The sequence below is a fragment of the Pleurodeles waltl genome, chromosome 9 (genome assembly GCF_031143425.1).
Source record: "Pleurodeles waltl isolate 20211129_DDA chromosome 9, aPleWal1.hap1.20221129, whole genome shotgun sequence".
NCBI lineage: Eukaryota > Metazoa > Chordata > Amphibia > Caudata > Salamandridae > Pleurodeles > Pleurodeles waltl.
The window spans coordinates 1,101,718,406-1,101,744,012 of NC_090448.1; the positions used below are offsets into that span (position 1 = coordinate 1,101,718,406).

The following is a 25,607-nucleotide window of genomic DNA, read 5'->3' on the forward strand; positions in this document are numbered from 1 at the left end:
CCCTCTCTATTTTTTAAACTATGACCACATCCCCCACATGCAGTTGTGGAACTGCAAAACCTTTGCATGTATCATAAAGAAATGTCCTACTCTTCACACTTCACTTCTAAAATCTGACATGCACATTTTCACTTATTCCAGAGTCCAAAGCCGGAGCCAAAACTGTATGAGGTCTCCTACCTCTCAGTAATGCAAAGAGAGATTTTCCTATACTAGCATCAGGGTTCATTTCATACATCTCTAACCACTTCATAACACCCCCCTTCCATGAAGTCCCACCTTCTTGGCTTTGCATGTGAATTGCTTCTTTAATAGCTCTATTTAAAGCTCCCTCGCCATCAAAATGAAGCAGTTCAACATTATCCAAAGAAGCAGCAAGATCCACATGGAAAGGGATTGTTGTCTTATAGATGGATGTAAAATGATTCACCCAGGCCTGGGGTGGTATGGTATGAATCATATTTGGCACCACTAACTCGTCAAAAAAGGGGCGATTTACTATTTTCCAGAAAGCATAGTTGTCTTCTGCCTCGCAAGCGGAGACTAGCTGGTCCCATGCCTTGTGTTTTAAAAAAATCTTATAGTTTCTACAGGCCTCCATATAATGTCGTCTTGTCTCTTTAACTTGTTCCCTGTCTCTAGGATTGCAATGCAAGGCCTTCAACAATTCAAAGTGGGCCCTAGAACATGTTTTATCAACCCATTTAGGACCAAAATTACCTATCCTGTTCTATTTACTGGGGAGTGCTAGCTGAGCTCTCACAAATGTGGGAAAAAGCGTCTAAAAAGAGTTGGTCAGGAAGATCTGTCTGTAGACAAACTTCAAAGTCACTACTACACACCCTCAACAGGACCCTTAAAAATAGCTTCCAGAGCTATCTTACCCCAGCCGATTCTATGACCCTGCTCTTTGGCTACAAGTGGCTCTTCATACAGGTTGGGTGACTTTCTCTCTAGCTTAGGCCAACTAAATTCCGCATTAAGTGGGTTATGATTTCCATGACATTCCAGTCTGTCTTGCATCCAACTAAGAAAGGCAGTAAGTCCTCTTCCTATGAATTTCGACACAGACTCCCTGGAGATATGCATAGAGTTGGTCAGGGGTGAACAAGATTATTTTCAGACATTAGGAGGTTAGAAACTATCACCCTGACGGGAGTGAACAAAATGGGCCTGATCTAACTCCTCATAGACTATTTCATTTCTTTTATCAGGAGCACATATGTGAAGTGTTATATATTAAAATCCCCGGCTAAAACTCTCAAGGGAAAGGGGAACCAAGCCTGAAAAAAAACTTCCAGGGAAGTCTTTAAAGCGGCCTCCAAAGGTTCAGCCGAGGAAGGAGAATTGTAAATAACAAGCATTAAAACACTGAGGTATGGGGGAAAAAGTTAAAAGGACTGCTAAAACATTAGGCGACAAGGCAGGAATTTGCTCCATTTCCCCACCCAAGGTGACCCTTACAAAGGTCGGCAGCTTCACCTTAGCTCTACCATGTTGTGAAGACAAGGCGTGAGCATAAAAAGCAGCATAACCATCAGGAAAAGCTGTCCCAGCAACATCCCAAGTTTCTTGTAAACAAGTAAGGCTTTAATCATACTAACCTCCTGGAAATTGAGCAACAAAGTCCTAACACCCACAACATTCCAGCTCAGAACCCCGAGCCAACTAAGAGTCCTCACAGAATCCTCGACCCTAAAGAGAACAGCTCACTGCCTTTCTTAGTAGGAGTAAGTCAGTCCTGCTCATCAAGTGTGATAACGGGGCAAATCTGTTAATGAGCTGGACTTCTGGGACAGAGATCATTTGTGGGTGGCTCTTAAAAGGGGGCCCACCTGCGTCCCTATGGCCCTTGGTAGGTCTCCTTGGGGGATAGAAGAAACGTAATGGGCGGAGTGCAATGTCCAACTTTAATTCAGAACCTCAGCTCAATCTAGACAGTGTCTGAGTCGCCCACCTAGGATTCCTAAGATTGGTTACAATGCAATCCCCTGAGCATGTTTTACCTGAGACCCCAATCCATCCCACCCTGCGCACCTTGATTACGTCATTGTACAACAAACAGCTTGAGAGATGTGAATGCCTCGCAAACCCATGCAAAACCTTATTTTTTACTTCAGTACATCTTGCAGCCCTATCCCTTCTAAGTGGGGGCACGTTGACCAACACAAAAACATAAAGTGTTGCGGCAGGGGGCAGCTGTAAGGTCAGTTTAGCTGGATGTGTGTTAATAGAAGGGACAGTACTGAGTGAAAGAATTGCAGAGAGAAACAGCCGTCCCAGCTTCAGGGGGAAGCTCCTGCATGGGAAAATGTAACGACGAGTGGCTTGCGGGTACAACAGAGCCACAGGCAGTCTGGTATGAAGAGGGTGGCAGGGTATGGCACCGCCAGCATTGGCTAGGTTGATAGCGGGGGTAGATAGCGACATGTGGTTAGACTGGAAAGACAGGGACCCTGCCATTGTAAGATTAGGGGCCTACAAAGGAATAGAATTGGCACTAGTACAGAGCACCGTTTGATGGTTAGTCTAACATCAAACAGCTCTGAAAATGTAACAGTATCAGCCAGTCCCCCGCTACCTTACAAAGTCTTTCCTCTAACACGTTGACCGCATCCGCCACCCCTCTTTCCACTTTCCCAAGTCTATCCTCCAGACAAACCAAAATGTTGATGAAAGGACATGCGGCTTCGGTCACTGCTTTCAAAATGAGATGAGTAAGGCCTGGAGGAGGGGAACTGAAGGTTCTTTGGAGTGGCCATAACAGGTTTCCACAGGGCTCACTTCTTTGCCTATTTTCCAGGTTGTTTGGACCCAAGGGGTTGAGGGGAGGAAGCCTGTGGACCTGTCTTAGCTTTCTCCGATTCTGAAGGAGACGCTAGTAAGACTAGTGGCGCATTACCTGATAGTGGGTGGGGGGAGCCGAGGAGATTGGACCCTCCATTATGGACACCAACCAGGACTTTTTGGATCAGCGATAGTCAGTGGTAAAGTCTATACTGCTAATGACACACTAGAGGCCACTGTCCTGTCTTCCACATCTGAAGCACTTAAAGCAAAAGTGGCTAACAGGCCTTCCACCTGGGTGACTTACTCAGATTGCATTCCCACCGCATTGCCAAGGAAATGGTATTCTGCACTCCAGGTCTTATGTCCACTGACGAGTTTACCTCTCCCTTTCGCTTACCTATCTAAAAAGGTCAAGAGAATGAAAGGTTCAGGCTCATAAAAAACGACCCCGGAGCCAACCAAAGTTACTACAAAGGTAAGTGTCAGCCTCAGGAGAGAAAGCAGTGCTCACAGTTTGTATAGGTGTTAGAGTAGAGGCCCACAATAGCCTCGAACAGCCTTGGGTGGGCGCAGATGGGCACGGTCATCACCTGGGCATACGCCTGGGTGCTCCACGCGGTCTGGGGGAGCACAAAGCCTTTCCTATCCCTGCGCCTCCTGGCACAATACGGTAGTGGGCTGGCACGGCTGGTGACAGCTAAACCAGGTGCAGCTGGGACCAGTGGATCACGGCTCCAAAAGCTCCACGTTCTACTTTCCCCACTCTTATCATCCTCTCCTTATCTGAACCACTGTTTGTAGTTTAATTCTTAACCCTTGTCAATCGGGAAAGGCAGTCGGCAGCTTTGTTGTAAACTCAAGTAGTATGTCGAACTTGGAAAGAGGATTTTTTCTAAGCAATTATGATTTTGGTTTTGCATTGCGAGATAGCTAAACAACTCAACTCAGCAGTTTATGATCCGTCCTCACCTCTAATTGTTCCTCAGTAGACGTATAAAAAAAAATCACACCCCACAAAACAGCTACTGCCTCATTCTACATTACAGAATATCAATTTTCGGCAACTTTTCCGCAATTTGATGCAAACGCTATTGTCCTCAGTCACATCTTTCAAAAAACTGCACCTACCCTCTTTCCAGTAGCATCAGTGATAACACAACATATTTGATTAGGGTTGAAAGTTTGAAGAATATGAATACCATCTAATTCTCTCTTCACTGCATGGAATTCTAACTTACTATATGAATTACATTCCTTTCCTCAACTAACACCTCATTGCCTCATAATTTCAGGCCAAATTTGTAATGAATTTTGCATAGAATTCTATCATCCCAAGAAACCCAGGGACCCCTTCTTTACAAGCTGGGGATGCCAATTTTGAAATAGTGTTCACTAAAACTATCCCCAAAGCGAGTGTATGCCACAGATATTCAATATCAATTTTCCTGAAGCAAAACGTTTTTCTTTAAAAGACAAACAATATTCTTCCACAATGTTCATCACGGTACTGAATCTATTGTAATATTCAGTTACTGAATCCCCTCACACCAATATCTAATCCTGATAAAAATATATACCATTCCTGCAGTTTGCCATCATATGCTGGAACATAGAGGAAGAGAAAACTAAGCAAAAAGACAATATCACAATACGAAATGTACCAAAAGGTGTAGCAAATGATGTCCTTTTGTAATTTAATTTAGTAATATGCTGGTGCAAGTTCAAGAGTACTTAAGACCCTTGCACGAGCTAGTCAGGCCATCATGTTCAAGGTTGTGAGTAATGGGATTCTATCAACAGCAGCAAATTTACTCAAAGCCCTAAAGTCTATGCACAGATGCAAATCACCTAACGGCGTACATGCTAGAGCTATAGAAGCCCACCAATCTGGACGTATCAATGTTTTCTAGTTTCCTCCTTGCCCTAACTTTTCTAATTCTACTTTCACTTCTTCTCCAACACTGAAAGATTTACCTTAAAAGTTACTTGTGACCACTACTTACTCACCCTTCGTGTCTTGAATCTTGTTTGCATAATTGCTCAAGCATCCTGAATTATCTTGCAGAAAATTCCTCTTGGTTAAAATACTGTCAAGATAATTTAAAGGGCTCTACAGATCATGGATCCAAAGTAATGCTCATGTCATCTTGATGCACCCAACAGAGTACATTCCCACCAACCTGAGCCACATAAACTTTTCCATTGCAAGAATGGCCCCTGAATTCAATGTTGGGTTTAAATACCCCAAGATTACCAAGGGGCATATTTACGAGCCCCTTGTGCCGCTGTTGCGTCACTTTGTGGTGGTGCAAACCTTCAAATCACATCTATGAGGCCAAGCAAAGCATCTGTGAGGCCACACAAAGCCACTTTGTATAACTTTGAATTGCCTCATAGATATGGAGTAGGGCAAGGCAGCTTAAATTGCTGCGTTGCCTTACTCTGCATTATGGAGGTGTTCCATGGGCATTGTGGTGGGTGTTCCCATGCAACACCCATGGATTTTAACATATCCCCAGATTTACAAGACCTTGTAAACCTGGGGATGTGCCAAAACCTAACACCTCCCCTAAGGGAGGCAAGACCAGGAGAAATATACTTATTTGTTCTAATTTATTTCCTCTTTCTTTGTGTGCTGCATTCTGCTCTATCATGTTTGACAGTGCCGTCAGGCAACGTTACCTTCATTGGCAGGAACCCTCATGATAGTGGTTCCTATCAATGCTTGAAATGTCCACTGGGCCAGCGTCAGGGTGACAGAGCAATTTACTCCAACGCCCTGGCAAAGGATGGGCTGTCCGTGAAATTATGAATCAGGCCATATGTAAAAACAATGCGTTTTTGACTTTTCATAATGTCTCAAAATACATTTTACTGATGTTGTGAGAAATTGGAATATTAGCAGTGGAGGCAGGTGACATTTAAAAGTGGTTTGGAGTAATCCTTGGCTTGAATTCCAATGAGCTCCTTCTTGAAAGGTTCTCTCACACTTTCTTGCACTAAGGGCCCCATTTACAAAGATTTTAGATTGGACAGCACTGCAAGTCTTTTTCCTGAGCTGCATCTACAAAAGCATTCCTGTCCTCTCAGCCGGCACACAATTTGGTGCCTAGCCCCAATGCAGGCACCCTTGTTCTGCGTTGTTGGCAGGATTATTTTTGTGCAGGAAGAGAGACCTTCCTGCACAAGAACAATGCATGGAGGCGTTTTCCTTGTACTATGTGTGCTGCAGAATGCAGCACACTTGGAAAGAGGAAAAACAAGGAGATATGAATGAATTTCTCCTCATTACACCTGCTCTTGGGCGGCGTAACGTTTTGGCGCTGCCCAAGGTTTACGTGACTATGTAAATCTGGGGTAGCATCTAAATCCATGGGTGTTGTGTGGTAAGACTCACTGCAATGCCAATGGAACGCCTCTTTGACACAGAGTAAGGCAATGCGTTGCTTCGCGCTGTTTTGTCTTACTCCATATATATGAGGCCATGCAAAGCCACGCAGGGTGGCTTTGCGTCACCTCATAGATATGATTGAGAGGCCTGCACCACTGGAGCTTCTAAAAAAGTGACGCTCCGCCGGCACAGGCGTCTTGTAAATAACCCCCTAAGTTTACTCACTCAGTTTGACTCACTAAGTCTCACGCTGTCTTACAGGTTCGCACAGTCTCACTCATTCTACTCTGACCCACCCTGTCTCACTCAGTCCCACTCATTCTAACTCATTCTGAATTACTCAGTCTTAATGTGTCTCACTCAGTCCCACACACAGTAACACTCAGTTACACCCACTCACATTCATTCTCATACATTCTCATCCTTTCTGTCACCCATTCTCACTCACTCTGACTCACTCCTTCACTGACTCTCTCCCACTTTAACTGACACACATAGTTACACAGAAATGCTCACAGTGCTGGAATTTCACCAGCTCTAAACAGTATCTCTGATGGCTGGCACGGGCAACTTCATGCACCGGTGTCAGCAATCAGACCATGTCTCTAGCTGCCTCAGTTTGTTGCTGGAACCGATCTGCATTTTATTTTAATTTTTTTATTATACCAAGAGTGAATACTCTTGATACAATAAAATGGACCACAAAACAAAGAAGGTGTAGTGTAGCTCAAAGCCCCTAAAGGAGAGCCGCCACTGGTCCAGGGACACCTACCCATCAAACCTATCCATCCACTCAGTCTTCCATCCTTTCACATATCTACCCCTTTCATCCATCTATCTATCCATCCATCCTTTCAACCAACCATACATCCTTTCACTTATGCATCAACCCTTTCGATCCGTCTATCATCCTTTCACTCAATCCATCCATCATCCTCCCTTTGGCTCATTGACTTATCCACCCTTTTACTCAGCATCCATCCTACCATCCATCCATCCATCTATTTACCCTTTCACTCATCATCCATCCTTTCTCTCTCTCATCTATCTACCCATCTATTCATTCATCCATCCACCAATTCACCCTTTCCCTCATCCATCCATCCTTCCATCCAGACATCCTTCTACCCTGCCTTTCACTCATCCATCTATTGTTTTACTCCTCCATCTTTACCCACATCCTTTCACTCATCCATCCTTTTGCATCCATCCATATTTTCACTCCATCCATTCAACCAATCATCCATCCTTTTACAATCCTACTCCATCTATCCTTTCACTCATTATTCCATCCATCCTTTATCTTATCATCCATCCTTTTACTCCTCCATCCATTCACTCTTTCACCTATCCATTCATCCATCCTCCCTTTCATTCATACTCTCTATCTAACCCTTTCACTACATTCATCCTTTCACTTATTCATCCATGCTATCTATCCACTATTTCATTCAGCCATCCACCCATCTTTCCTTTCACTTAGTCACCCACAGAAGAGGTTGATGAAGAACCCCACCCCCGCCCGTAGCTGCTAAATCATGGAGTGGAGTGGAGTGGAGTGGAGTGGAATGGAATGGAGTGGGGCGGGGAAAGGTGAATGATGGCCCCTGATGCAGAAGCTTAACTGCATAATTACTTCTTAGTCCACTAGTGCAGTTTTTTGTTGGCAGCTGGTTCCTTCCTTCGCTGGCGCCTCTACGGAATCAAGAGAAGGAGCACTGTGTGTGCTCAGCACCATACTGTTTTTTCAAAGTGAACCAAAATGCAGTACTAAACATGTGTTATTGCCAGGAGAGCACCCCTGACCCCTCTTACAGCCTGCTCCTCTGTAATGATGGTTGCCAGCCACTGCCTCCTTGTCCTCATCAGCCTGACCCACCCCCCAGTCATTGAAGTGAATGGAGCTTTGTAACTCCTCTCCGGGCTACCGTTTATGCACCCCAAAAGCAACCGGATCCATGGCATTCTAATTCAGCACTCCCTCTTCCATAATGTCACAGCTGAGGCTTGTGGCTGCAGGTTAAAGTAAACCTCTCCTGGCTGGCACTTGCGCAGTAGGACATATGCAAAGTTCACTAGAGTTCACCCAGGAGATTCAGTACACTGTCTCAGAGCAGTAGTTTCTTTTCAGCTGTTCTGTGTTTATTTCCCTCTTCTTGCCTGTCCCCTGAGTTTGGCAGGGCAACGCCCATTGTGCCCATGAACTTTAGTCACTCTTGATTATTAGTTGGGGTTTGATGGTACCCAACACAAGTAATAATGACACTATTCTTCTTCGGTCCAATAAAGGTTTCTGTAATTTGAACCTGACTTAAATCCTTGGTAGCTATGGCATAGAGCAAACAGGCCTAGTTTAAGACAACGTGTAAAGCACACAACACAGTAAAAATCTAATTTATGAATACAGAGGATATTTTAATGAACAAAATGAGAGCAAAACAAGAAACATCTAATAAGGGGAACCAGAGATATGATATTCATTTTTTAAGTTTCAAACAAAAAAAGTGCCAAAAAGTGTAAAGTGACAACTGAAGAAAACTGGTCGCTCTAGACTGGGACAGAATCAAAAGTCTGATCCCACCAGTGATGCATCCTCAGTGGATCATCTGACAGGTAGTTCCCAGTTCTATGTCCATTCTCTTGAAGAAAAGATGGCAAAAAGTTTCCATGTCCCCACGTTTAGGGTTAGGCAGAAGGAGTACACTTTAACACCAGGCGAGGATTCCAGGATTTCAGGAACATCACTGGGGGTTCAGGATTCATTCCAAAGGAAGACATAAGCAGGGACCGGACAGGCGCAGTTGGGACAGGTCAGCTGTGCTTTGCAGTAGTGGACTTCTTTTGTGTTCATTTAGCGTAACATGAGGTCAGCCAACTGAGCTTTGGAGTCCTCATCTTTTTCCTGGGTACATGTGGGAACAGCGTTGCACCTTGTGGTTCCCCTCACAGTTCTTAACAGCAGGTTCAGTCCAGGATAGGTCCAGTTGAGATAGGTCATCTGTGATTTGCAGTAAAGTGGATATCTTGTAGCTTTTGTGTCTGTGTAGCTTAAAGGCAGGTCAGCCAGATCAGTCTTGGGGTCCGCTTCTTTGTCCTGGGTACAAGTCCGAGCAGGTTTGAACCTTGGGGTTCTCCTCATATGGTCTCAACAGCAGGTTCAGTCCTTCTTCTGTTTTCCACAGGTCCAGCAGTGGTCCAGCAGGTAGCCATGGGTGCCACTTTTATGTCCAGAGCCAGCCTGTGAGGTGGAGGGAAATCCTTTGTCCAGCCCGTAAACCAGTTCTGGACAGCTATCTCCCACCCTCTGAGTTTGGAGCCAGGCTGACTAGAAGGACAAAGGGAGGCAGGTGCAGGAGTGAGCTACATCTGCACTGACAGTGCACAATTCTTTGAAGTTTAGGAAGGGGCTGAGTATAACCTCCATGCGATCCTGCTCAAGGAAGAAAGACTTCTCCCCACACCCAAAGCCCTTTGTTCATTGTCTGGGAGCAATACACATCTCACTCCAAGGAAGCCATCAAGTGTCCGGAGACAACTGGACACTGGCTGGAAAGTGTTTTAGTTATTGCCAGAAAATAGATAACATTGTACAAGTGCATGTTCCTTCATAGTTATATCAAATTCAACTTTACCATTAAACTGGATTTTAACTTACTAATAAAATGAGTCCTCAAATCATTTTTCAACCTGTTCCCGAAATGAATTTAGCACTTCATAAATGTAGTAGTCTAAGCCAGGGTTAGCTATGGGAGAGCCAGCTTTGCCACAGTGAGAAACTCCCTTGGATAATTTTCACTGCCAGGGTAGGTAAAACAATAATAACACCTGTGCTACTTTTAAACCCCATGCACCATCATACACCCGACCCAAGGGCTCTAAGGCCTATTTTAGGGGTGGCTTATGAGTATTATAAATTAACATTTTGGCCTGTCCAAAGATTTAGTTAAACAAGTTGAAACTCCAGTTTTAAAACTGCACAACTAGGCTACAGTGGTGGGCCTGGAGACATATTTTACCTTGTCACCTCGGTGCAGGCACAATAAGTGCTGCAGTTCACTAGTGACAGTCAAGTTACAAGCTTTTATTCAACCAATATTTTTATTGATTTTCAGAAATAAAAAGGAAGCAAAAAACATTAAGAAAATAGCCATCTTCCAAGGCAACACATCGTAAATATCAACCATGAAGGGTGATTGAGAAAGGTGTTCAGAAGTAATTGACAATATACATTGTTATGCACTGTGCTGTTACACATCATATAGCAATAACATAATTTGACTTGAGTGATCGTTATGTTAACCCTCTGTGTGTTTGACAAGGAGCCCAGATTTCTTCCCAGTTTTCTATGCTGTGATAGATCATCTGTTCCACTAGCAGACACCTTTACTCCAGTCTGCCAGAACCAGAGTCTGACTTGCTCCCTAATTTCTGGCTATATTACGTTTCCCCACTCCCTACCTCAAAGACAACCGCAGAAGTTACAAGCTTATACAGTATTACAAGTATCATATACTAGGAACTTTTAGGTAAGTTAAGTGTGGCAATCAGATATTTAGCCAATTGTGCATGTTATAGGGTTCTCAGCACATGCACTGGGGAATGGTCAACAGGGTCCCAGTGAACAAAGTCAAAAAGCAAGCCTCACCAGTCCAAAAAAGGCATTTTTCTACAAAGAACCTTCAAATGAAAAAGACCCTGAAAAACTCCAGGCATTTATGGTGTGTGTGCATATATGTGCAACTATCTGGCTCTAGTTCAGGACTTCCTTTTCATGGGTCCATTCATTTATATATTTGATGTCTTTTCTTAGAGCCATTCATGTTGTGTTTCACGTACTTCAGAACATTGTCTGTCAAAAACAATTGTGTACAATGAACTATGCTACCTCTGGGACAGAAGTATGTTATCTAGTGAGGCTTACTGTAGGTAATATACACATTATGATAATATACTTGTGGCTTGTGAATGAGAGGAGATACTTTCTGTTATGCCGAGTGGGTTAGTAGTAATTATATTTCTACCACCAGTTTGTGCCTTTGACTGTCGTGTCATATGATCTTAGTTGTCAATTTATTGCTTGTTGGAAAAGTTCAGTTGACAGTTGTTTCTACAAATGTTGACAGACTTCCCATTTATAGTCCAGAACATCAGTCTCTACACCCATATTGATTGTCTTCATGTCTGCAGCAAATTCATTCCACAAAGGATTTAAGTAAGATATTACATAAACTAAGACACAAATTGCTATTCAGAAGCCATAATACATCATGATAATAGCTTTGCAGCAGACACAAATCACACCAGTTCAATTGGATCTTTGCCTCTCTAATGATCATGAGATGCAGATGGGGTCCGTGAAGGTTTGAGACAGATAACAGTACATTGTATGAAAATAACATTTGTGGTACAAAAGGACTGAAAGGGGTGGTACATTCACCTTTCACTTGTTTGGTCAAAAGAGTGCTAATGGTAATTGTGTTATGCTGCTTTCTTAATTTCTAATTAGGCATTCTATCAGAATAGCCTATTTTATATATCATGCTACACAAATATCATCAAAATATAAACAACCTCAGTATCATGAAGGTAAACATTTCTAGGTAAGCATAAATGTACTATTCTTCACTCCACATAAATGTACCTTGAGGATACATATGTTTTCAAAATATATAGATGTGGAGTTAAGAATAGTAAAACTATACTTCACTATATATACGTATGTTCACAATAGCAATGTAGTTGATATTTGTTGGTATAATAGTCAGTGTCATCGAGGAAACGGAAAGCTCCGAAAGGCTGGTGCCTGTCATACTAGCACAGAAGGGCAAGGGATGCTTGCTAATGTATGTAGACCTCCTCAATTTGGACTGCTGGTAACTTTTTGTGATATGTTTCTAAGGTGTGCATAGACACAATGGTATCTGTGATTGCACTGTGCTGTTAGATGTGTCAGGATCAATATTCTAAAGGTTTATTATCTATATTTTCTGAGGTTTAGTGTAATAATGTAGAATTTTTAGTGGATGAGCTTATGGTCTTAACATCCAACCAGAGCAGGATTAGGGAATTCTATGTTGTGATATTTGATGATCTTTGCTAAGATGTTTCCACCCATACTGATGTGCCTTTTGCAGAACTGGGTGTGATCATGTTTTTTAGGACATTTTTAAGGTTAGTGAAAGGTAGGTTCTAACTATTTTCCTGGTGAGGATTGAATTTATGGAGCATTTATTTGAACTGTGCAACCCTAAGTTAGGCTGCCATACACTGTTGATGTATTGGTCAAAACGTTGATTTCTTGTAGGTGACAGGTATTGGATTTTAGAATGCTTGATTTGACTTGTACTCCTAACACTGTTTAAGGGTTGTAAAACTTGGTTTTGTTTGTGAATCATAATATATTTTATCACGTTTCAGTTATCAAGACACAGAACTGAGTATTTTGGAGACAGCAGAAAGTACATAATGGTTTGCAAGGCATAGCTCAGCAGCATTTCTGTTTGGATGAGACAGTCTAGGTTTCAATTATGGATGTGTGGTAACTATTTGCTGATCCTTATTTATTGAATTCAAACTTGAGAAAGTAGGTGTTTCCAAGTGCTACAAGGGTTTTGTTAACATGTGTTTGGGGTTGAAGGTATTGATTAGCTAAAAGGCTGTTTTGTGCCACATTTGTATAGAAGAGCTAGGGAGCATAGCAGCAGTTTACATAAGGTAAAGGACGATTCAAAATCTTATGAATAAAAAGCAAAGGAGAAAAAAGTATTAAGTTGTTGAAGGTTAAGGGTAGGGGCATAGGGATGTTATTTGTAGAAGATGGAATGCTTTTTAAAGAGATGTAGTTGAGCTCCTTTATGTCAGGTAGATGTAAAGGGGCAAGTCTTGTATGGATGGATTTATTCAGATTCAAGGAGGGGAAGACTCTTTTGTGTGTACTAGAATCTCCAGAAAGAGGGCACTTATTTTTAAAAGATCATGAATTGCTCCTGTCCTGATTACTGATATTCAGTCGTACTCTTTAAGAAGATAGAGCGTGTGGTCTATAGCCATTAATGTGTTACTAATGCTTCAATAACCCCTTTTAGAATGCCACTACCTTTAAAGTTATTAGTATAGTGGGATTTGTTAAGATTCTTCCACCTAAAATTGACTATAGAAGAGTTGTCAATTTATTGAAATTAATTCTTAAATTGAGTCCCTAATGCTTCACTGGATTTTATGCTACTAGGTCTTTAAAAGGACTTGGCTTTAGGGCTTAGGTTCACTGACCTTGTGCGTGGCTATTTGCCATTTTGGACCTTCTACACTACTGTGCTGGTATGCCTCATGAACAGTTCTTTACTTATATTCTCTACACTCTGGGATCCCTCACAAAAGGATCGGAGATTATGGGTAGCTTATGTTTGTCCTCTGAGTGTCTGGTTACATGGGGCAAAGCAAAATGCTGGCCGAAGCTCCCCCATATCATACTGTCTGCTGTTACCCATTGCAGTGTCATGAACAATCCTAGCCATGCCATGAACCATTGTTTTTGGAACGAATAGAACATGGTAAAACAAGCATTGGCAAATGCAATAGTTCTGCCCTTTGCAAGCAGGTGTGATGGTCAATTTTTTGTATTACCTTTATTGCAAGCAAATGTCACCAAAAGAAAAAGAGAAAAGGAATTCATATTGGGCAGAGATATATGGACTCCATTTCCCTGGGGGCAACAGCAGCAGGAGGCTGCCCACTTCATTTCTCTGCACCCGGAGGCACATAAATCAAGCTTTGTGCTCCCGGGGTGTAGGAGAGAATACGGATGACATTTCCCTGGGGGCAACGGCAGCAGGAGGCCGCCCACTTCATTTCTCTGCACCCGGAGGCACATAAATCAAGCTTTGTGCTCCCGCTGCGCAGGAGAGAATACGGACTCCATTTTCCTGGGGGCAACTGCAGCAGGAGGCCGCCCACTTGATTTCCCTGCACCCGGAGGTGCATAAATCAAGCTTTGCACTCCAGCTTAGTGCCCAGGCCAAGACTGGGCCCATCTTTATCTGTCATCGCCCGGAGGAGGCTGGGCTGGGCCACACTTCTAGCATCTGCAGCTGCCCAAGAACTCTTAGTAAGTGACGGTCTTTATTAACATTCTAACCTTTAACGAGTCGAGCTGAGGTGTTTTTAGGCTGGGGGTGCGTTTTGCTCAGTTTTGGTTATTGAACTTTGAAGTTCAAAATGGACTGGCGCTAACATCCCACAGCAGCTGCGAAGCTACTGGGTGATAACACCCTGGATGGGTTTTTACAAAAGGCGCTGGGAGTACTTGAAAAGGAGATTGAGCCTTCAGAGAGGCAGCTTTCTACAATAGGTCCTGTGCTGGTCCCCTTGGGTTCTATACTTTCATCTTCGCCCCTGCCCCCGTGCGAAACAAACTTGATGCTGAGCCACCAGGAAGTTGTGCCGGGTAATTCCCTGGAGGGGTTGGTTATTACTCCTCCAGTCACATATCTGATCAAGCCCTCAATAAAGAGGATTGCCATGTTATCCATCAGTCTAATAATGTGGACAACAGAGGGAAGAAAATATGTTGAAAAATCTTCAGAGAGCAAACTCCCTCGTAACACGGCATCTATAAGACCGGGAACTGATGCAAGGGGGGAAGAGGTGCCGCTAGGTGGCACAGTTGTCTATTCGGCTGAGTCACTTCTGGAGGAGATTGCAACCAGTTGTAAAGTGTTTAACGGCCATGGAGGAGACTTTGGGGAACTTCATCAAAAACTTTACTAATGAAATTTTGCCTACGCTTTCACCTCACTGGCTGTTGACTCTGCCCATCCAAGCAGCAACACCTTCTGGGGTTTCCCCCTACCCGCCAAATAGGAACTTGGTTTGTTTGTTGGCCTATAGTGAGGCTGATTGCTTTGTTTCCCACGCTGTTGCTGAGTCAAATGTAGCTTTGTCTACTGCTTTAGGCCTGGAGCGGCAGCAGGCGCGCAGCATTGTTCATTTCAAGTCTAGTGGTGGTGGAGGAAATCAAGGCGATAGATGAAGCAGCGAGGTTGCCAATGGTAAATATGTGAAGGTTAATAAGAGGAAGAGAGCAGTGAAATGGGGTCAACTGTGCTTCATCTTCCCCCGAGGCAACCCGTTTAGTGGCAGGTGTAACAAATGTCACTATTAAGTGTCTAAATAACATAGAATCTTTCTCAGAGTTGAAGAATAAGGTCCTACAATGGCTGCACCTCAGTGCAAATTTCCCCTACTCCGTAGTATCCGCAGTATTAATGGTGAGGAGGGTGGCATTGGTGGGTCTTTTGCCCAAACAATGTGAAGGGGACTATATCATTATACACTTTAATTCTCCTCTAGTTGTTAACCAGGTCTTTTTAAACTGTTACAAGATGGGCCCAAAGCGTAGGGGCCCTTCTTTGCATTGACTTGCGGAATTTGAACCCAGTCCTGGTCCTGTTCTTCCATTAGAGGTAAGGCAAGGTTTAAGAGAATCCACCTCATTTAGTGGTTATGGACACATACCAGCTCTTTATAGTAATGATCTAAGGATTCATCTCCGTTGACTGAGGTGGACTGACTTCAATGGTTGAAGGGTCGAGGACTCACTCCAGGGCTCTTCGTCTAATCCTCTCCCTTTTGTTAAGGGGTGGTATTGGGCTCACCCAAACCTGTTGTCTACAGTTCGCCTGCTGAGATCCAAGAATCCCATGAGCGGTATTTAAATCAATTGGATGCGGGGGGAGTTTGGGCCCTAATCCTACAAGTATTCCTTTGCTGCAACAACCGGGCACTTGTGAAGATGCTCACTGGGATCCTGCTAACCAGTGCTAAAATGCATATGCTCACTCCCTTAAACATGGTAACATTGGCTTATACCCCATTGGCATAGTTAATTTACTTATAAGTCCCAAGTAAAGTGTACTACATGTGCCCAGGGCTTGCTTAAATGCTACTAGAGGGCCTGCAGCCGTGATTGTGCCACCCACATAAGTACCCCCTTAACCATGTCTCAGGCCTGCCATTACAAGGCCTGTGTGGGCAGTTTCACTGCCACTATGACTTGGCATTCAAAAGTACTTGCAAAGCCTTAAACTCCCCTTTTTCTACATATGAGTCACCCCTAAGGTAGGCCCCAGGTAACCCATATGGCTGGGTGCTATGTAGGTAAAAGGCAGGACGTCTACATTTGTGTTTCATATGTCCTGGTAGTGAAAAACTCATGAATTCGTTTTCCACTACTGGAAGGCCTGCTTCTTTCATGGACTAGCATTAGGACTGCCCTCATATCCTTTTTGAGTGGTAGATTCTGATCTGAAAGGGGTAACCAGGTCATCTTTAGTATGGCTGGAATGATATTAGAAAATCCTGCTTACTGGTGAGGTTAGATTTTATATTACTATTTTAGAAATGCCACTTTTAGAAAGTGAGTATTTCTCTGCCCTTAAAACTGTCTGTGCCTTACAGCCTGTCTCCAATCAACATCTGGTCTTTGCTGGTTGACAGCTCCCTTGAGCATTTCACCCAGACAACCACAAACACAGGAAACTCAGTCACATCTGCATACTGAATGGGTCTTCCTGGGCTGGAAGGGTGGAGGGCCTGACACTTACATTTCAAAGGCCAGTGTCCTGCCCTCACACAAAGGACTGATAACCCCCCACAGGGACCCTGGCAGACAGGACTGGGCTGAAAGGGGAACTTGCGCACTTCAAAACCACTCTTTGAAGTCTCCCTCACTTCAAATGCATTTTTGGGTATATATATAAACTGGGTCTCCGACCCCACCAACTCAGACACTTCTGGACCTACACCTGAATTCTGTCAGAGGAGTTGCCTGGTTGCCCAAAGGACTCATCTGGACTGCTTTGCTGAGAAGGACTGCAGCCACACTTGTTGCCCGGCTGCCTGCTAGCCTCTGACGGTGCTGGAAGCACTCTACCTTCCCCCAAAAGTGCCCTCCAAGGGCTTGGATTGGGCATGCCTCCTGTTCTGTAGTCTCAGGGGCAGCAAAGACTTCATTTACTAGCTTTTAGCTATTTCTCTGACTTCAGCGACACCAGTAACAACTTCGGCGATGCCAACACCGTTGCCGCAGCCTGCTCCGACCACGTGGACCTCGCTGCACGTAACGACCTCGCCATGCAACGCAAGACAGACATTGCCACGACCCCACAGTGTTATAGCGACATTTTAGTCAACACCTCACATCTTGACTGACTAGATCAATCTACCCCACCATAGACTGCTTTGCTGAGAAGGACTGCTGCCCTGCTGTTGCCTTGCTGCCCTGCTGGCCTCTGACCCTGCTGGAAGGACTCTGCCCTCCTCCTGAAGTGGTTTCCAAGGGCTTGGATTGAGCTTGCCTCCTGTTTCTGAAGTCTCAGGGCCAACAAAGACATCATCCTTGTGCGTCAAAAATCGACGCAACGCCTGCAGAAATTGACGCAAAACCTATATTCCGGCTGAGAAATCACAGCACAGTAGACTGGAATGATGCAGCAGCACCGACTTCCCAAATGGAAATTCAACGCAGCTACTGCCTTGCGATGGACAATTTGACGCATCACCTACCGGAGTGAAGCAGTGCCTGCTCCTTCTCCCAGCGCATCAAGAATTTTCCACGCATCGTCCCTGGGCATCAAAATATCCCCGCATCGCAGTGAGGAGCCAAGACTGTGTGCCGAAAAACGATGCAAAGCCTTGAAGCGTGGAAAGAAATGGCACATCGTCTATGCTGTGCCAGAAAATCTTACTCAACACCTTATTTTTGCACGCATCTCCTCCTCTACAGTCCCATGCGTTGTTATTTTTTTATGCATCCCAGGTACTGTGTGTAGCAAAGAAACAACTGTTAATTTCTAAGGATTGAGACCCTTTTAAACCTTTTAAAAGTGATATTTCAACTTGCGCTTATTGGATTTATGCTGTTTTGATCTTATTTTATTCAGATAAATAATATCTATTTTTCTAAACCTGTGTGGTATATTTTTGCGGTGTTTTCACTGTGTTACTTTATGATTTATTACATAAATACTTTGCACATTGCCTTCTAAGTTAAGCCTGACTGCTCAGTGCCAAGCTACCAGAGGATGGGCACAGGATAATTTGGATTGTTTTGTGTCTTACCCTGACTACGAGTGTGGTCCTTATTTGGACAAGGGTGTATACCTCTGCCAACTAGAGACCCCATTTCTAACAGTATTTTACCCGTATCTGTTTTTACTGCTTGTTGGACCCTTTTAGGGAATGGTGACCGAAAGTGTAAATTGTGCCATTTGGCTGATGAAACAGATGAACACTTTCCTTTTTTCTGTCCCAGATATGCAGCCCCAAGGAGAATATAGATTAGGCCCTTACATAAAAATGTATTGTTGCTTGCCTGTGCAAATGCTTATAGAATATGTAAGAGTGATTCATCATTGGTGATTGTAACCGCTGGATTCAAATTTATATTTACGGCCTGGTACATTAGACAGAAAAAACTTATGGCACAAAATAAATTGCACCGGGGCACCTAGGCCATTTTAACCTTGGGTTGATAACAGATATGATTAGGGTCTAACCGTGTCTGGTTAATTATGCTGCTTGAAAATTGAATTTTGCACACCAGTGAGTTTAGCGAATTCTTTCGTATAATGGTTTTAATTTTTATTTTATTAATTGGTTTTATTGATTTGTATAATGTATGATGATGAATTTATTTATTTTGAACTGTCAAACTTTGAAATCATACTGTCTAAACGTGGGGTTCATATACTTGGTATAACAATTGTAGGATTAAAAACTGTAGTCATTGCATGTACGTACAAGTGGTCTGTAGCAGACGGGTGTAGTTGGAACAGGTACGATTGGGTGATAAGGTACTTTTTTTAACACTGTTCACTGAATTGCCTCTCTAAGTTACTTCCTCTAAAATGTGCGCTGTTGTAAATGCTTTGCTCCTACTTTATAAGGGAATGCTTACAAGGTTATGTTTTCTGTTTTATCATGAAGGACCTGTAGTAGAGAAGCCAACTGGCCAGGGTAACTCAGGCAGGAAAGGTAAGTTCAGCTATTCTTATTTAACGTGTGTTTAATTGGCAGTCACACCAAGCTAATTATTTAAAGGTGAATGATCTGATGCTAAAACTTCCCAAAAATGTTGCTGGCTGGGGGGGGAGGGGTAAGGCGCGGGTGTTGACCTATTGGTTATTTACTAAGCTGATGGGTCACCTAGTTTTTTAGATTTAATGGAAAGTGCTGTTGGAGGTTGCTTCCATATTACTGGTCTTACAGAGACCTCCCTACACAGTCCCTTTCTTCTCTGAAATTGCCTCTGCTGCATTTGCTGTAGACGTCCCTTAATATTAGGATACTACGTTCGTTTTTTCAATGTAACAAACTTTGGGCCTGATTTAGAGTTTGGCATAGGGGTTTACTAAGTCACAATCGTGGTAGATATTCCATGCGCCATATTACGATTCCATTATATCCTACGGAAATCATAACATGACAGACAGGATATCCGTCACATTTGTGATGGATTAACCTGTCCGCCAAACTGTAAATCAGGCCCTTTATATTTAAACCACACAGGGCCTTGTAAGAAGGCACAACTGGTCTGATTCACAAAGGCATTTTCACTAATTTATTGTCTCGCTGTTTTATCCTGTTTTCCTGGCCTCTCTAATTTTAAATAGTGTTTTTCTTCTTCTTCCTCAAGCCTTTTCTAAGTATATTCTCTTTCAGTTTTAGGCTTAGCGCTAGTCATGACCATTTGGCTTTACTTACTAGGACTTTCAGAGAGCTCTCTTCATCCATTGGTCTGTTAGCATGTCATTCTCCTTTTTCTTCCACTCACTGCAGCACACAACAGTAAGAGAGAGTCACAGAGTCACCGAGCCCACTCCAGCCATTGGCTAACTTCCTGTGAGTGCCGGCATATTGTTTTCTTACAGGGAGCTCATCTGCACACAGAGTAGTTCCCTTTAGTGCCAGGGTCAATTGTGGTAATGTGCTCTTTTTGAGACCCAAACTATTATTGCTTTTATCAATGTTATTTTTTTTATATTGGCAATGGTGAGGCAACCCTCCCAATAACAAAGTTTTACAAAAATCATGAAAAAAAAGCAAAATACACATTGTAAAGCCAAAAGGCTGGCAGCCAGTGCCTGGACCTATTGGATTTGCCAATGCCTGTTTATGATACAATACAGTTTTTTTATGTGTCTGTATATCACTCACCTCACACACCTTTGACACAAGACTGTGCTATTATTTTTCTTCACGTTCTACACTCGTGACCTATCCATCGACCTGGCCATGAATGTTTCTGTGGTGTGTTCCAATTATGCCAATCAGCATACTGACAGCATCTGAAAACATACTGCTCCAGCCCAGACAGTACAATAGTTATGGTGCAAGGTTGCAACAGCTGTTTGCATTTTTAAGAAAAAGTGGCCAGTTTTAGAATTTCTATTTTAGTGTTGTTATCACAATTATAGTGGGTAGTATTAAAGAGTACTTCTCACATGTTTCAGTCATTAATGACCATCAGAGGAGTTGAAACCTGCCTTTGTGTAGGTGTGTTTCCACCTTGTGGCATAATGAAGATGTTAGCCTTATTCCTTCAGGGTCGAGGGAGCAGACTAGACTTCCTAGTGAAGCTAACATCTTGGAGTACTGCTAAGGACTGAGCATTGTATTCCTCTACCCCTGTCCCAACAGGCAGACAAGAAGGCACAGCAATTAGAAAGCATGTTCACAATATTTAAAAAATAACAAAATAAATGCCTGTGTTCATTATTTATTGTAACTTTAAATGCTCACGATGTGTCTGATCTTATCTTGCGTATTCTTGTTTTTTTCTTCACAACTATACGTGCTTTGCATCCTTCATTTGAGAGCGCCATTCATTCCAGGTTCCTTGTTGGCTTTATCCAAATTATTCCATCATGTTGCTAAAAGTTGTTCTTACAGCCTTCCTAGCAAATCTCATAAAAAGATTAAAAATCTATATTTGCAGTTTTTGCCTTGTTTTCCGGTCTCCAAGAAGTTTGAAAATCCACTGTCCTTAGCATGATTTTGTGTGTTCTGAGTACTTATGAATTCTAATTGGGTGAGTTGTGCCTACTGCGTGTCTCTACTATTCTGTGTCCCCACATGCTTTTGACATTTTCATTTTTCACATTTATTGTTGGAATGCAAATGGTACTTCTGTTTTTCATCTCATAAGCCTATGTTTTGTGGTGAAACCACAGACTCGTGTCTCTTTCCAATGCTTATTCTCTACCGGACCAAACGATCCGTCATGGAATTCAAGTTGTTAGTTTTGATTCATACTTATTGCAATGTTGTGGTCATACTCTATTTTTTGCATTCGAGCAAAGGAGCCTTTACGAGCGAAAGAAAATGCAGTAATGACACGAACAGTTCTACTTTAGTAAATCCAAAAAGTGATAGACACCAGTGCGAATTAGGTTTGTAAAAGACAGCCTAGCTTCTTGACTATATCTTCTCTCCAATGAAAACACCAAGCAAACACATTTTAAATGCAAGAATCATCAGGCAAGTTAAAAGAATTCAAATGCAAAGTTAGTGATGGGAATTGATTCAACTTTGCCTTGTACGCTAGTTGTGATGTACTCTCACAGCTTGTAGTCCATTTTTGGGTGGGCTATGCCCTACAGAGTGATGACTATTGATTTTCACACCAGTCTGACTCCACTCCAATCTGGACTTAACTTCTAAGTGAGGACCAGGAAGGCGTTGTACTGAATGTGAGCTCATCTGGTGGAGACAGAAGGAACCCACCAAGCATCTGAATAGGTAAGGAGTGGCTCGACAAAGAAGCAGCAAAACCTGAATGTGAAGCGGGCACTTGTGGTAGAATGTTCTGTTGTGCAGTTTGTTGTGGCATATGAAATGTGCACATGGCATATTACGTTTTTGGCAACCAGAGAAAAGGATTAGATGCCCAGGATCTTTTGATAACTTGTCGTTTGCGGACCATCCATGCCCTCTGCCTGCCATGACCTCTTTCACATTTACTACGAAGTTCATCTGCCTTGAAGGTACACCTTTTGCACTATACAGTTCCCTGATATGTCTCTGTTTGTCTTCATCCGGGAGAAGTAACAACTTCCACTCTATGTCAATATATCCACATGTTTTTAACTTTCTGCATTCAGATATCAAAATATTACCTGTTTTTCTAATTATAAAAAAACAACTAATGATTATGTTAATATATGATGACTGGGCTGCTGTCATAACCATGTGTTTTTTATGTTCCACCAAACCACCACAACACAGTGATCCTGGTTCCCTTTTTTGATGGCCATGCTTTAAACAAGATACATTGATAAATGGTATTCCATGATACACAAGTCTCCTTCTTTCTTCTCCAGTTCTTCTTTACCAGCAATTTTACTCGGACTGTGTTCGCATGAGCAGCACAGTGGATGTACTAAAAACCCTTTGGCCAGCCACACGCCCACTTCTCTCTTCTTTGCACTCGCCGGTATCTGTATGACTCTTAAGGTGCAACAAGGTAACAGATATCTCTTTCTTATTCTAACAGACCCACTTGTACCTCTTTCAGATGACACTTGTTCCTATACAGCCTTGAAAAAGTCATATTGATGAAAAATGTATCAGCACTCTCGGTTGTTCTTCGGAAATCTACAGTGACTTCCCGCAAGACATTCCATCACTTAACATCAGGAGAACATCTTTCCGCTGCATTTATACTTGTGTACACTTTGTAACAAATGTATTAGGAATTACTCTGTTTATTGTCATCAGCAGACTGAATGAATCAAGTACTCCGCCTTAATATCACACAGAATAAATGACTATCCTTCCCCTTAGCAAACAATAAGTTAAAGTGTAGTTACTTTGTGTACTACACAGACACAGATTGTGCTCCAGACACTCCTCGTTGAGCTAAATCCTCTATTTTCTCAATTGACCTGATACATAATTTGTGCTGTATTTAGGGATCTTGTGTAACATATATACAGATATGAGGCAGATGTCATTAAAAGTACTATTAGCAGATCATTGATGACTATCACATTAAAGGTAATATTCGCAGATCACTGGTGACTATCAAAGGCTGCGTTTTGTTTTGGAGGTCGCGGCCGCTCTCAGTTATGCGTAGGACAGCTCTATATGAAATGGTGATCTTACTTAGACACCCGTAACCTTTTACCAACCTGCTATTTCGGCTTCCAGTAAAGATATTCCAGTAAATAGATGCTCTCTTGCTTGACTTCATCTGGAGCACCGACAGGCATAGGGTGGTGCTGCATAAGCTTCCGCTCCGCACATTCCAAGGTGAAGTGGGAGTTTCAGGTTATGAGCTCTTTGATACAGCTGTGCAACTAAAACAGGCTGCAAAATAGCTCTCAGAAAACGACTGGGCAGCTACAAGAATATTCACTGTAAGAGACCTGTACAGGGAAGGTCTCCTGAAATAATTTACTGAACTAACAAAGAATGATGGTATCCCCTAGGTGCAGTTTCCGATGTATGATACTTTCATTAGGGGGGGTAAGCTGGTTGTGGGGCACAAGGAGAGCAGTGACTCTCAAGCATGGAATTTTAACTTATTTCTCACACAGGATCCATGAGGAGAGCAGTGATGCTGTGATATAAGTCCTAAGTGGATCTAAACAAGCTTGATTGGACTGACCTGAAAGAGAAATGGTCCAGAAATGATAGTCAGAACCTTGAAGATGCAGACTAGTCGTTGATTCTTAACTACACGTTGAGGGGCTCTAGAAGTGGCAAATTGGAGTACCTACAATTTAACATACTACATAGGATATACCTCACACTGAAGCAGGTGAGCAATGTATCATCTTTTAGAGCAGCTTTTCCCGGTGCAGCAATATAGAAGACGATTTTGACAGCATGGTTGATATGTGTGACTAGTAAAGAGTATGTAGAAGTCTTAGAAATACTGATGGATGTGACAGGAAGAGCACCCCAACTAAATCCCTGATCCTCAAAATAGAAAGCTAACAGTAAATGTATAGCTCTTGCATTGTCGTAATAATCTGTAATTTGGGAAAATCTAAAGTGCATAATGTTACCAAATGGAGGAGGGGGGTGATGAAATCGACAGACGTTGAAAGCATATTACTGCACATAGAAAGGAGAAGGGGCTGAGGGAGGAGCCATTTGTCCAGTCCTGGAACATATTATTAATGGAACTGAAAGACCACATAATGGGCAAATAATTTATCCCACGGCCCTGGTAAGAGTGCCAGCCCTGCATTTGGAGCCTCATCATTAGCAATAAGCTCTACTTGACTAGTTGTGAATTAACTAAACTATTCCTCACAGATCCATATTCCTTGACAACCAGTCAATGGTGTAACAGTTACCAAATAAATCATTCTTGCATAACACCAAGCAAGAACTATTATACACAGTGATGTTTGCAAAAGCAGATGATGTCTAAAAATACTAGTAAATCAATGGAACAAATACAGTATATCAGAAGGTTAGGATGCAGAATGCAATATGATGATTTTGTATGGTCCATGTTATAAAACAAATGTAAAAATTATGGGCCTGACTTAAAAACTAGTGGTATGCACTCTGTCCATCAGGGTAGCAGAGCACATTAAATCCACAATCCTGCTGGACAGAGGACTGCCATTCGTAGAGATCACCATCAGCCCAGCGGTGATCTTTGTACCTTTCGAGGAACTCCTTTCAGAACAGTTCCTCTGACGGTACCAAAGGCTTGATAGACAGCCACTGCCAGTTTTGACTGCTGTCCCCAAACCTTTTTGTTTTACAAAAACAAACTCCTAAAGCAGAATTTTGTTTCTGAAGTACACATAACTAATAACCCGCTCCCTCACCACCCAAGGAGCTTTTTCCTAGGAGCAGGAGCCATTAATTTTTATTTTTTCTGTTCAACACTGCTAGGTTTTCCCCGGCGAAGACAGGCGGAGTCCATGGGCTTCAATTTGCCAAAATGCTATGGGTAGCGGAAGTGACATCATATACCCTTTAACCTTATTGATGTCACAGGAAGTGACGTCATATGACCTTTGACTTTAAATCTTCCTAACATGACCTTTATCACAATGACATAACAATAAATAACACTGGTAGAGTTCATAATAATTGCATGATTAATATAACACAAATGTCTATTTTTGGATATCATCTATGTAAAGGTGCACATATAATATGTTAAGGGACTGTTACCTGAATTGTAGTTACCAAGCAATGTTAATCTGATGTCTTCTAGTTGAGACTGGAGGGCTCCAATAGTACATTTCATTCCCTTTCATGGTGTGCTAAGCTATGGAAATCTGACTGTCCCAATGTGTTGAACCAATTATCTTTCTAAATTTCCTGTATTTGCCCCATATGCCAAACATTACCTCTAAAGCTAGGGCCAGCATTTTGCTATGGGCCCCCCTTTTGC

At 42.6% G+C, this 25,607-nt stretch overlaps 1 protein-coding gene across 3 annotated transcripts in view; it reads left to right on the forward strand.

Moving 5' to 3' along the window:
- SMOC1 (SPARC related modular calcium binding 1) overlaps positions 1–25,607 on the forward strand; it is a 613,105-nt gene that overhangs the window by 272,235 nt on the left and 315,263 nt on the right. For all 3 annotated transcript variants that reach the window (XM_069208815.1, XM_069208816.1, XM_069208818.1), the window contains exon 5: positions 19,166–19,213. In XM_069208815.1, the coding sequence (XP_069064916.1) occupies positions 19,166–19,213 (48 nt within the window). The remainder of the gene's footprint in view (positions 1–19,165; positions 19,214–25,607) is intronic.